Source organism: Diceros bicornis, chromosome 1 (genome assembly GCF_020826845.1).
Source record: "Diceros bicornis minor isolate mBicDic1 chromosome 1, mDicBic1.mat.cur, whole genome shotgun sequence".
Classification (NCBI taxonomy): Eukaryota; Metazoa; Chordata; class Mammalia; order Perissodactyla; family Rhinocerotidae; genus Diceros; species Diceros bicornis.
Genome location: NC_080740.1, coordinates 51,795,577 through 51,808,556, shown reverse-complemented (window position 1 = coordinate 51,808,556; position 12,980 = coordinate 51,795,577). Strand labels below are relative to the sequence as shown.

General features: G+C 53.5%; 1 protein-coding gene across 4 annotated transcripts; it reads left to right on the top strand.

The window, feature by feature from the left end:
• Positions 1 to 3,732: 3,732 nt before the first annotated feature.
• On the top strand, positions 3,733 to 11,118 carry IRF1 (interferon regulatory factor 1). Of its 4 annotated transcripts, none has more exons than XM_058540230.1 (10): positions 3,733 to 4,162; positions 5,186 to 5,277; positions 6,578 to 6,677; positions 7,491 to 7,667; positions 7,781 to 7,830; positions 7,938 to 8,070; positions 8,238 to 8,360; positions 8,786 to 8,835; positions 9,677 to 9,812; positions 10,126 to 11,118. In XM_058540230.1, exons 2-10 carry the CDS (start codon positions 5,191 to 5,193, stop codon positions 10,236 to 10,238), a joined length of 969 nt encoding a protein of 322 aa, XP_058396213.1. In that variant the 5' UTR covers positions 3,733 to 4,162; positions 5,186 to 5,190; the 3' UTR covers positions 10,239 to 11,118. The 4 variants fall into 4 exon arrangements, with proteins under 4 accessions (XP_058396213.1, XP_058396222.1, XP_058396240.1 ...); XM_058540239.1 differs by lacking the exon at positions 3,733 to 4,162 and adding an exon at positions 4,380 to 4,482; XM_058540257.1 differs by lacking the exon at positions 3,733 to 4,162 and adding an exon at positions 4,542 to 4,556.
• Positions 11,119 to 12,980: the final 1,862 nt, after the last annotated feature.

Here is a 12,980-nt window from a genome sequence, read left to right as displayed (position 1 = left end):
TTTGGTCCATCAGGGAAGAGGCTCCCACACGGGTGATCTTGCCCCCAGCATCCTGATTGCAGAAATCACCTCAAAGGAGGCTCTGCCAGCCAGTCAGCCTCCTGCCAGGCACCACAGGGCCCCATACCGAGAAACTGCACAATATATTTACCCTCATTGAGTGACAGTATAGATGGGAGGCATCCTGTGAGTGAGACCTTGCTCCAGAGCTAACCCCCAGCTAACTCCAGCTGCAGGTGTGAGGAACCTGCTCAGGTCTCTTGCAGAAAAATTCAGCCTTTGTTCCCCAGAAGGGGGAACATACAAACTGTGTTCAGAGAATGGAAATGCAGTGAAAGGTTCATGCATACTGTTAATACATGTCATTTGACTAATGTTTTACAGTTTAGAAAGGAGTTTGAGGGGCTGGCCCAGTGGTGTAGCCCTTAAGTGTGTGCACTTCGCTTCGACGGCCTGGGGTTCACCAGTTCGGATCGACGGCCTGGGGTTCACCAGTTCGGATCCCGGGCGCGCACCGATGCACTGCTTGTCAAGCCATGCTGTGGTGGCATCCCATATAAAGAGGAGGAAGATGGGCACAGATGTTAGCCCAGGACCAATCTTCCTCAGCAAAAAAAGAGGAGGATTGGCATTGGATGTTAGCTCAGGGCTAATCTTCGTCACAAAAAAAAAAAGAAAGGAGTTTGATAGTCTGTCTGATTTCATCTTCACAACAATTAGGAGAGATGCGCAGAGAGTATCTCTATTTTACAGATGAGAAAACTGAGGCCCAGAGAGGGAGAGTAACTTGCCTAAGGTCACACAGCAAGTAGCAAAAGTACAAAAACCCAGCTTTCAGACTCAAATCCTGTGTTCTCTTTCCAACGCCCTTTAGTTACTGCCAAGGGTAGCAGAGCCTTGGAAGAGAAGTTTGGAATGGGACCCCTAGGACCAGAGCGAGCAATGATTTGAATGTGGGGCTAAGGAGTCTTGGGGAACTCAGAATGCTCCTGGGTGGACCTGAATAGTAGGGAGATCATCAAAGTTAGGGAGATCATCCTAGTGCAGAGGTGCCAGGAGGGGCAGGCTTGATGGGGAGGGAGGCCCAAGAGGAGGCTGTGGCCACAACAATCTGGTCCTGGAACGTGAAGACATGATTTGATGTGAGGAAGGAAGACCCAGAGGATCAGGTGAGGCCAAGAGGGGAGGAAAATGGGAAAGACTTCACCAGGGAGGGAGCTGGAATTAGGAAGAGAGAAAGCTGCTGGGGACAGTGTGGAAAGGGGTGGAAAGACTTCTGCTTGTGTGTGTGTGAATTTGTGGAGAGGGTTGTAGAGGAGTGTCCAGAAGGCAGCTGGAGCTGCGGTTTGGAAGTCACCTGCCCAGAGGGGATGGCTGGAATTACAGACGATGAGTATTTTGAGGCAGAGAGGGGAAAGGGCCCACCGTGAATTACTAAGAAATACCTAGGGAAGATTCTATGTGTTCTGCTTAGTGTCACAGGGAATGTGTGCTACATCTTAGAATGGGATTCATTAAGAGCAGTTACAATAAAAATTTGAGGTGCTTAAATAGGGTTTAGCTTTATTTCGCTGATTTGGCATATAGCACCCCCAATCATGATAAGTGGATTTTTATAGACTTCAAGATAAAATAAGAATCCCTAAAATTAAAAGTAAAAAAAAAAAAAAAAGTCAAAGAACACTTCAAAGATGTAAATGACAATTTCATTGGTAAATCCTAACATTGGGGAATTTTTCCTAAGCAAAAAATTATTGATGTGCACAAAGATTTAGCTACAGAGTGTTGTATTATGAAAAGATGGAAATAACCTAAATGTCCTACAATAGGGGATTAATTGGGTAAATTTTTACTTATCCTTATGATAGAATAATACGTACCCATTACAAATGATATTGCAGAAGTACCTTTCATGACATGGAAAGATGCTCATTATATATACAGATGCACATATAGATGATTATCTGTGAATTAACGTTTTTGTTTTAAAGCACTTTTTACAGTCTCCTCTTGCCTTCATAGGGTCATTTTGGTTAATTTCTCAGACCACATGAGCTGCAAACTTCCTCTCCCTAATCTCATTCTGAATTTTCCATGGCCGTGTCAGATTCTTAGAGACAGGACAAGCATCCATTTGCTGCACAGAGAACAGACTTCACAATTCTGAAGCCACTTGTTTTCTGCTCTTCTTGCTCAGATGGTCTTGGTCTTTGTAGTGGGTTCCCACTCCTATCTGTCACTTAAAGCACTCCACCCCTTCTCCCCCTTCCAGGGCCTCAGCACCTTCCCTTCTCCTTGACACCCAGCTAGGCTCATTCCTCACAGTTCCTCCTGCCTCTGCCCTCTCCCAGCTCCTGCACCCACCACTGTCTGGAGACAGCTCTGACCCATTCCTGTTGGTCTCCTGAGAACCAAGCTTGGCGTTATTCACAGCATCAGATTCTGGGGCACCAGAATTGGATTAACCCATCCATCTCCTCTGTGGGAGGGAGGCAGTAGAGTGACTGACAGGTGGAATGCTGCATCAATGTGTCTATTTATAGACTGCATCATTGCAACTGGGTGCTGCTGTGGAAGGAGAGCTGGGGTTTGGGGAGTGACACAACCAGCCCTGCCTGGAAGAGTGATTTACTTCTGAGTCAGCACCTTTGAGGAGTTGAAGGAAGGAGCCTGCTGGGCCACAGTTATGCATGGAAATGAACACAGCACAGCCTCTAGAAGTACAAGTGGAGCAAGGTCTAGTAAGCACACAAGTTAAGTAGCTGCCCTTCCCAAGTGGCCTGGGGCCTGGGCTCCCCAACCTTTTGGCTAGACCCATGGCCTTGGCCAGCCATAAGCAATGCCCTCATGCTGCCAAGAACCTCTCTGGGCCAAGCCTTGAGGACCCAGAAACAACACCAAGGCTGCCACTGAGGAGCTCCCAGGCAAAGGACATGTGAGGATGTGGAGGTGGCCTAAGGCAGGAGTGCTAGGAGGGACCAAGGCTACCCCACCCCAGCTCAGCAGTCCTTGATTCTCTGAAACAATTCTCCTCTCTTTCCCTAAGGCCAGACGTGGGGCAGTCCCAGGGATGTAGACGGTAAAGGGGGAGAGGTGTCTCCCTGGTCATTATTGTACTCCCAGCAGGGACCTTGCAAACCATGCAGCATCTGCTGCCCAAAAAGCATGGAGCTTTAGAGACATCATCTCTCTCTGTCACTGTAGACCAGCAAGGTAGGGCTATCACTATTTCGTAGTTGAGGAAACTGAGGTCCAGAGGCTGTGCCAGCAGCAGCCAGCCTGGGATTTCCTCTCGTCCGGCAGCCCCAAGCAGCACGCCAGGCAGAGTAGGCTTTCCTTTACTTTCCCAGGGCAGGCGAGTGATCTGGAGGTGTGTCACCCCTCAAAAAGGGGGCAGTGTGAGGGTCGAAATCCTCCCTTCTTGACACCCCATTAACAGGCCTGAGGAACCAGGTTACTTTTCAGGGGTTCCATCTTGGTGTTCACTCTGAAGAGGGCGGCAGGTGCCCGACTGACCCCCTCACCTGCGCTCTGGAGATTGATGTCCCCACCTCCGGAGAGGAGAGTGAAGAGACAGCCACAGGAGCTAGCAGGCTGGGAGAACGCGGAGTGAGGGAAGTAACCGCGGGGCCGGAGGGTGTTCGGCTTTCCAGGACAGCCTTTCTCCCGGGCTAGCTGCTGTGGGGGTGGAGTGGGAGAGGGCGGGGCGGGCCCGCGGACGCCCCGGGGCGGTGGCGCCGGGCCGGAGGGGGTGGGGAGAAGCAGCCGCCCTGTACTTCCCCTTCGCCGCTAGCTCTACAACAGCCTGATTTCTCCGAAATGATGTGGCGGCGCCGGCCAATCGGCGTCCTCGCGGCTCTTTAGAGGCGGGGCCGAGCATGGGTTGGGGGAATCCCGCTAAGTGTTTAGATTTCTCGCCGGCGCCGCTGCCCCGGCAGAGCGCGCCACTCCTTCGTCGAGGCAGGACGTGCGTCCGAGTCGCGCGGAGCAGAGGCCAGCAGGAGCCGTGCCAAGCCCAGGCCAGCCGTGCCCAGCAGCCCCGCGACCCGGGCATCCTCTGCCTTCGCTCCCACCCGGAATCGCGCTCCCCGCGCCGGCATAGCAGCTCCCGCTGCGCCAGGACCGGATCGCGCGCCGCCACCGGATCGCGCCCGCTGCAGAGGTGAGCCGCCTTCGCCGCGGAGGGACCGGTGGCGTCGAACAAAAGGGCGCTGGGCACCAGAAAGTGGGGGCCGAAAACCCCAGGCAGGAGAGTCGCGGGCGCGCGGCGTTGTCTGGGTCCCCGAGCGGTCTCGGGAGGGCGCTGGAGGAGCGGCGAGCGGCAGCGCGGGGAGGGCGGACCGCGGCGTGGACCGCCCACCCGGCAGAGGTTGCAGGCGTGCGGTCGCTTTCTCAGATCTGTATGCGCGAAGCTGCCGGGGGCCTCTAGGTGGCCCGGAGTGTTCGTTGCGCGCATCCACAAGCCGTGCCGGGAACTCCAGTGTACGTCCGCGCGTGGGCGCTCTGTGTTCCCGAAGGCGGCTTTCGGCGGTCCCAGCTCCGCGCCGAGGCCCCAGGTTTCAGGCTATCTATGCAAGCGGCGGGGGCTGGGGCTTGCTGCCCTGGGTGGCTGGAGGACCTGCTGGAGCTGCGGGAGGAGGCGCCACAGGTGTTTCTTGGGCCACTTCGCCGAGGAGGGGAGCCAGGCAGGAAGGGTTTGCGTCCCGGCCTCTGTACTGTGGCTGTCAGGGAGGCGTAGAATAGATGGGGGTCGGGGGAGGATGCCCAGGGTGCAGGGTGACTGCTTGCCCTTCGGGAAAGGTGCACAGCCAGTGGCAACAACTCAAGTAGGGACATTTCTTGGCATCAAGCAAAAGAATCCCCTCCCTTCCCAAAGGATTTGAATTTGGGGAGAAAAGTTCTGGTATTAAGATTCCTGTGTATTTTGCCTCTTTTTCCTGCACATAAATCCTGAAACTATCACTTGCAAGCCTGTCTCCTCCCAAGGCTCTCTAGGAGGGGGTGAGGGAAGGGGCAGAAGTTGGAGGGCAGATTTATTTCAGTGAAAGCCCCTTTCCTCACGATTGTAGTACCTGGGACCTGGCTGAAGGTGGGGAAGGTAACTGAATGACCTGGGGTGGGGCAGGGTAGTGCCTATGGCTGCTCAATAGATTCCAAACAGGAGCCTTCTGTCTTCTCTTTACAGCCAACATGCCCATCACTCGGATGCGCATGAGACCCTGGCTAGAGATGCAGATTAATTCCAACCAAATCCCCGGGCTGATCTGGATTAATAAAGTGAGTGTAACTCTTTGGGTTTGTCTGCCGCTATTTTAACCCATGTTCTTTGGGGGACCAAAGCTTCAGATGCAGTTCGAAAAGGGAAGTAATAGGGAGCAGGCAGCTGTGTTTCCCAGTGACTCCTGCATGCAGGGGGTGTGGGAGGCCCAGCCCTGGGCCCCACTTGCCCAACTTCTGCCTTTCTCCCTCCTCAGGGTATGGACAGGGCACCCACCTGAGGGCACTGACAGTTCCCAGCAGCAGGGCTCTGCCAGCATCTGCAGAGCTGGAGTTCTGGTCTCTTCTGAGGGAGACTCCTACAAACACACATAGCATCCTACAGGGCTCCAGTCAGACTGATGGGAGACAGAGAAGTGGGCACTGCTGGCAGGAAGGTGGCTGGCTCAGCAGGGGACCCAAGAATTAACCTTGCACCATTGCCCAGGCCCAAGAAGCCTCTTGCTGGTGCACAAAGGGCAACACAGACCCTGCAGACTTAATAGTAATAATAGTATTCATAATAATAGCTAATGCTTACTGTATACTCACTAGGAGTGTGGCACCATGCTAAGTATGTTACTTACATTGTGTCATTTAATCCTCAAAATAGCCCTGTGAGGTAGATCCTATTAATATCTCCATTTTCAGATAAGGAAACTGAGGCACTGAGAAGTAGAAAATAAGATCACATAAAAAGTGATAAAGCCAAGATTTGAACCTGATCAGTCTGACTCAAAAATCCATACTGTTAATCACCAGTAACAACAGTGAGACCTTAGTCTTTATATTTGTCACTGTGTTTTGTCATTCCATAGAAGACAAGACAGGGACAAAGAGGAACAGTGACAGTGCCAGGATCACACAGGTAGTCAGCATCCAAGTCTGGCCCAGGGCTCCCTCAGGTGTAGGGCCAGGACCCCCTGTGTAGGAGCCAGTGGTCCCAGGTGTCCTAAGCAGCCCCATCTAATTGATGGAGTTCTCACTTCCATGTTGATGCTGACAAGCCAGAGAGAAGCATCCCAGGGAGCTCTGTATGGGTTCCAGCACATCTGTAACAGACAGAGTGAGGTCTTTGCTGAGCTGATGGTACCACAGCTCATCAGAACCCAGAGCCCCTTCTGAGAGATCCAGAGTGATAGAGTAGCTGGTTTAAGCCAATCTCAGGATGGGTCAACCCAAGCCAGATGTCAGGGTGAAAAGGGGAAGTCAGCCTTTTCCCACACCTGGGGGGCTGGGCAGACTCAGGCCAAAAACCTGTGGTCTCTGAGCTGACACAGCCTTGTGTGTGTGTGTGTGTGTGTGTGTGTGTGCTGTTCAGGAGGAGATGATCTTCCAGATCCCATGGAAGCACGCGGCCAAGCATGGCTGGGACATCAACAAGGACGCCTGTCTGTTCCGGAGCTGGGCCATTCACACAGGTGTGTGCCTTGGACTTCAGCCCAGGAGGGGCCAGGGAAGAGATGAGAGGAGGCACTTCTGTTAATAGAGGGGCTCTTCACTGGGGTCTCTGAGCTTTCTGAGAAGGTGTATAGAATTCAGAGGTGGACAGGGCAGACCCATGTTTCTGGGGAGAGAGTCCATTCTTTCAGCAAGTTCTCAAAGGAATTTGTGAAGACCTGTGAAAATCTTAGAAAGTGTGGCTTCAGGTTGTGGCTGGAAGAAAGTTCTCCCTGGCACAAGCAGCTATGAGCCAGGACACTGAAAGAGACCCAGGCCTTCCTTTTTCTTGATGTTGACCAAAGTCCTTGGCCCAAAGCCCATCTGGTTGGCAGCCTCCTTTAATCTTTGACGGATGGGGCTCTTGGCCCATCCCAGACCAGTCAGTCCACCTATCAGTAACTGTTCTTTGATGCCTACTCTGTGTGCACTCCCATGTTTGGAAATATCAGATAAGCCCCAGTCCCTACCCTCTGGCTGCTGACAGCCCAAGCAGGGAGACTGGGCATGGTCTGGGACAAAGATAGCACTTTTGGGCGTATGGGCCGTCTAGTGCTGGCTAGGCCCTTCAATGAGGCCTGCTGGATGTGTTTGAGCCAAGCCTGGGCATTGGAGAAGCCCCAGGGGCCAGGGCCTGCAGAGTGTCCCCCAGGAATACTTGCTGCTTTGACCAGTGTGGATCTCTGGCAGCATAAGAGCTTAGGGATACTGTTGCCTTCCTCCTCCCCGGCCAGGGGGCAGCTGAGGATCCCCGCCTATGGCCCTGACCATCCTCTTACTCTTCTTCCCATTAGGCCGATACAAAGCAGGGGAAAAGGAGCCAGATCCTAAGACATGGAAGGCGAACTTTCGCTGTGCCATGAACTCCCTGCCAGACATCGAGGAGGTGAAGGACCAGAGCAGGAACAAGGGCAGCTCAGCTGTGCGGGTGTACCGGATGCTTCCACCCCTCACCAAGAACCAGAGGAAAGGTATCCAAGGGCTCTGAGTCCTCGGGAAGCCCTCAGGGAGGGAGGCCACGGGGAGGAAGGGCATCTGGGGCTAGCATGCCTGTACCAAGGCTGACAGCCTATCTGCTCCACAGAGAGAAAGTCCAAGTCTAGCCGAGATGCCAAGAGCAAGGCCAAGAGGAAGGTGAGTGTGGCCCTCAGCAGCTGTCCTTTGGTCAGCTGTGAGTCAGGGTGGGCAGTGGAAGAAGTGCCACAGCAAGCCTGGGCCTAAGGTTTTTTCTCCTTCTGCAGTCATGTGGGGACTCCAGCCCCGATACCTTCTCTGATGGACTCAGCAGTTCCACCCTGCCTGATGACCACAGCAGCTACACAGCTCAGAGCTACATGGGGCAGGACTTAGAGATTGAACGGGCCCTTACTCCAGGTGAGGTGGGCCAGGTATGGCAGGGGAACACAGAGCTCGGTGGGATGGCTCTTTCACTTGGGTCTAGGAGGCATTGTGCTTGTGGATGGTGGCCTGTTGGGGATGCTGGATGTCTCACAAACTGAGAAGGCACACAGCTCTGACCTGTGGTTTCTGTTGTCCTGAAGCGCTGTCACCATGTGCCGTCAGTAGCACTCTCCCCGACTGGCACATCCCAGCGGAAATTGTGCCGGACAGCACCAGTGACCTGTACAACTTTCAGGTGTCGCCCATGCCCTCCACTTCTGAAGGTGCGTGCTCCTGGGGCCCAGCCTGCCTGCCTGACTATTTGGGTCCTGGGAGGGATTTCCTGAGAGAGAAAAGATGCTCAGAACTCCACCTGGCACTGAGCTGACTATGGTGGGCTGGAAAAAAGAGGAAAGGGGGCCAGGGGCTGCATTTTGGTCTAAGATTGCTGGTTCTCCTGCCTTCTCTGCAGCCCAGTCTCCGAGAGTAAGGAAGGAAGCGAGGGGGTGGGAAGAGGTGTGGCTTCAGAGTTTGGGAGGCTGAGTCACCGCAACAGTGTCCTGTTCTGGAATCTCCATGGCAGACAGATGTCCGCTGGGAGGCCAGTGTGTGTGTGCACGTGAAGGGGCAGGGGGACCTGGTGGGACTAGAACTGCAGGGCGAGCCTGGCTGACTGCTGGCCAACCTCTCTGCTCTTTCCCATCCACAGCTGCAACAGACGAGGATGAGGAAGGGAAATTAACTGAGGATATCATGAAGGTAAGCCCCTTCCTCCCTGGGCACTCTTTTGAAGTAGCTGCTTCTCAGAGAGGAGAGAGAGAACCAGTGAGAGCTTCCAAATCAGAGGGTAGGCAGCTGCTGCTGTGACCTGGCTGCTTGCATAGTCCTACAAGTGCCATATCCATGTGGCTGGGGACCACTGCCCTCCTTGGCTGGTGGGAAAGACTGGAAGTGAGGACAGGAGGGAGGCCTGATTTCCAACAGGCTGTTCTGGAGCAGGCCTCAGGGCCTCAGGCAGCTCTGAGTCAGCCACCATCAGCGCTGGGTCCCTGGCAAGTGTCATCCGCCCCAACGTGCCCCAGCCCTGCTAGTTTGGGAAATGTACATCATGTTTCAATAATCAGCCTTTGGGATCTATAATACGATGGCTTTTTTTTTTTTTTTTTTAAGGAAATTATCCTCTAGGGTTTTTTTCTGCTTCAGTTTTAAAAGTGAATATAAAAAAGTTTTTGCAGTACCCATCAGCACAGAGAATTGACACATGGGCATAGTTCCTATCTCTAGCTTTTCTAGTCATCTTTCTTCACTTATTACGCTAACCATTGCCTTAAGCCAAACTCCCAGTTGGTATGCCCTTACCCAGTTGAAAGGGAAGTCTTGGAGATTCTGTGCCAGAGGGTGGATGAGGGAGTATGGGTCCAGGGCAGACCCTTACCTCCCAGGCCCCTGTCCTATCTGCACTCCATGTCTTCATCCATCTGAGAATGTGAGAATGGCCAGGGTGTGATCCTGGCTGGGAAGCTTTGGGTCACTGAGGGCAGGGCACAGGGTGAGTCTACACCGGAAGTGAGCTGATGGCTTCTTGCTCCTCTGTCTCCAGCTCTTGGAGCAGTCGGGGTGGCAGCCGACAAACGTCGATGGGAAGGGGTACCTGCTCAATGAACCTGGGGCCCAGCCCCCCTCTGTCTATGGAGACTTCAGCTGCAAGGAGGAGCCAGAAATTGACAGCCCTGGGGGTAAGAAGCCCCTGGATCCATGTGGTTTCTTAGAGAAGGGAGAATCATGCAGGAGGTGGGGAAGGCTTGGGGGCAGAGCTAGGGAGCAGCAGAAGTAAAGCATCCTTCTTAAACTTATCTGGGTATAGACAGCTTGCAAATTGGCTGCTGCTCCCATGCCCTCAGGTTTGCCTGAAGATGAGGGGGGCTTGCTCCGTGGGGTGGACAGCAGAGGCTGCTGTGTCTGTGGCCTTCAGGGACCGGGCTGGGGGGTGGAGGAAGAACACACCTGCCTCCACCTCCATCCTTACACAACCTTCTTCACATCTTCTAGGGTATATTGGACTGATATCTTCTGATCTGAAGAACATGGACACCAGCTGGCTGGATAGCCTGTTGCCTCCAGTCAGGCTGCCCTCCATCCAGGCCATTCCTTGTGCTCCATAGCTGGGCCCCTGGCCCCCTTTTACTTCCTTAGGCGAGCAGGACCTGGCATCATGGTGGTTGTGGTGCAAAGAAGCAGGACTCCTGTGGGCCCTTTGACATGGCAAAAGTGTGACCCCACTGCCGAGCGGGGATGGGGCCTCCCTCCTTGGGACAGTGGCCTCTTGAGGCCTGCCAGGCCAAGGTCTGGGCTCATCTTGTGGGGTTAAAGCTGGCCCTGCCTCTCCAGAAGATGGGGTTCTGAGATTGGTGTGTCAGGTGGAAGTCTCAGAAAGGAGTCAGCCTACAGCTTTCCCCTCTGAGCCCAGCTACCTGGAGAGGGTCTCACTGTCACTGAGCTGGCCCGAGGGAGTGGACCAGTGACCTCAGAAAAGCATAGCACCAACCCCAGGGCTGGCTCTGCACTAAGAGACAATTGCACTAAGTGAATCCTGTTCCCAAACAACCGCTTCCCTTCCCTTCTGAGCCCTGGGGACTATTCCAAAGCCAGTGAAATGTGAAGGAAAAATGGGGTCCTGTGGGACAATACTCCCTCAGCCTCAGAGGAGCTCTGCCCTGCTTCCTGCTTGGGCTGAGGGGCTTGGGAAAAAACATGGCACTTTTTCTTGTGGCCCTTGCCACATATCTGATCAGAGGTGTACACTAACATTTCCCCCAAGCTCTTGGCCTTTGCATTTATTTATACAGTGCCTTGCCCTGCGCCCACCTGTCCCCTCAGGCAGGCCCCAGCAGCCCTCAGCAGGCCCAGGGAGGGAAGTGTGAGCGCCGTGGTGTGACTTTTAAAATTGGAAATTCCATCTAATCACTAAGTCATGTGTGATCACGTATGTACATGTGTGTAAATATGTACATTTGTCTTTTTATAAAAAGTCAATTGTTTATAGGGGGTGTGGCCTTTTCTTTAGAGATAAATTACAAATGATTTTACTTTTTGTAGAGACATTCTAACAGACTCATTCTTGGCATCCTGCCTGAGCTTGACTTTGGGGTGAGCAGTGACATGCACCTATTGCAAAATCCTTTCAGTTATGTTCACGGAGAAGATGGCAGGAGGAGGGGACAGTCATGGCACAGGGACATGCTCATGTAAATAGAGTCACTTGCCCTTGGCTTTATAGGCAGGGCTGAGTTGAATTTGGGCTCCTGGGGCCTGGGGAGTGTTAGGTTTTGAGTTCTTCTGAGGAATGTGCCATAGGCTATACGTGCTGCTGAACTCAAATGCACGTGTACTCAGGTGCTCCTCCAAGAAGTTAATAATTGATACAGCATAGTCACGGACAGTCAGCACAGACACCAGCCCAAAAAGGTCCCCCAGGCCTGCTGTGCTGGGCATTACTTGCTGTCCAGTTTCTCTAGTGATGGAAGTGTTCCCTCTCTGTGCTATTCAATATAGTCAGCAGTGGCATAGTCACATGTGCCAGTTGAGCACTTGAAATGGGGCCAGTGCAATGGAGGAACCGAATTTTAAATTTTACTTAAGTAGTTAAAATTTAAATAGCCACATGTGGCCCAGGGCTACCATACTGGACAGTACAGGTAGATACTGGATTGGGGGCAGAACTGAGAGGGAGGGGCTGGGGTGGCTGGAGGACACGGGCAGGGGCTTGGAGCTATCTACCTGCCAGTTCAAAAGTATTTTACTGTTTTGACAGCCAACAATAACTGTATTGGTGCTGAATACCAGCCCTGCAATGTACTGTGGAACGGGTCCACGCACAAATGTGTTAGGAAAACCTTGGATGACCTCACATGAAGCAGGTTTCATTCTTCCACGTTTCTTCAGGGTTCTGGCTGGGCTAATGCACACAGAATCTCTGTGGAGGGGTGTATTTGATCAGAACAGTGTTTCTGAAAACCACAGGTTGAGAACCACTGACATGGCAATACCCCCTTCAGATAAGGCCCCAGTGAGGGATGTCTGAGGGTGAGAGGTCTGGATATGGGCTTTTCTCATCTCCTTGAGCTCAGAAATGGGCGGAACTGGAAAGGACCTTGAAGTCTGGCTGGGTGATGACAACACAGGCCTCAAGTGCTCACTTTGCCCCGGGTGCTGTGCCAAACACCCCATAGGCACCATGGCACTGGTACACCACCATAGCCCCCCGTTCACAGACCAGGAAACCAAAGTACAACCAGCAAAAGGCGCTCCCCCAGGATGACTCAGCTAATCAGTATGGAGCCTGGATTCCAACCCACATCTGTCTGTGCCCAGAACTGGGACTGGTTCCACAATATCAGGCTGCCTGCAGAGGAGGAAACTGAGGCCTGGGGAGGAAGTTTGGGAGAGCTGGCCCAGGGCAGGGCACTAGCACCTCAATCCAAGAAGGCATTTGGGGATACTGAGGGAAGGCAGCAAAAGCTGCAGCTGCTCTGGACACTGTGTAGGACCCCACCCTGTCTTCAGCTCCCCTCTCCGCACCCCAGGCAATGTGGCTCTGCCGCTACAAGCCCCAGGGCCCCAGTGGGGTGGGGTTTGGCTTGGTCCTCAAGGGAAGCGATGCCCCACCTATGCCCTGGAGGCCACCTGCAGTTTCGAGGGGTGGGGCCCCAGGGGGGTAGAATGCAGGCCTGTAACTTGAACTTGGCCTCAGCGCAGGGGGCAGCTCAACCACACAAGCCTGTCTCTGAACCTGCTCCCAGCTCCAGGGGACTCTGGCCTGCTAGGCCTTATCTCAGCTCAAGGGATCAAAGAGGACTTTTCAGCCACGTTTCTGTCTGAGCAAAGCAACCAGAGCTCTCCTGTTC

What these genes read in the sequence shown, in the direction of transcription:
- IRF1 (XM_058540230.1), top strand. Translation starts at nt 5,191, where the DNA reads ATGCCCATCACTCGGATGCGCATGAGACCCTGGCTAGAGATGCAGATT. An exon ending in GAGCTGGGCCATTCACACAG is followed by an intron (nt 6,678 to 7,490) that starts GTGTGTGCCTTG and finishes TCTTCCCATTAG; the next exon opens with GCCGATACAAAGCAGGGGAA. An exon ending in CATGCCCTCCACTTCTGAAG is followed by an intron (nt 8,361 to 8,785) that starts GTGCGTGCTCCT and finishes TCCCATCCACAG; the next exon opens with CTGCAACAGACGAGGATGAG.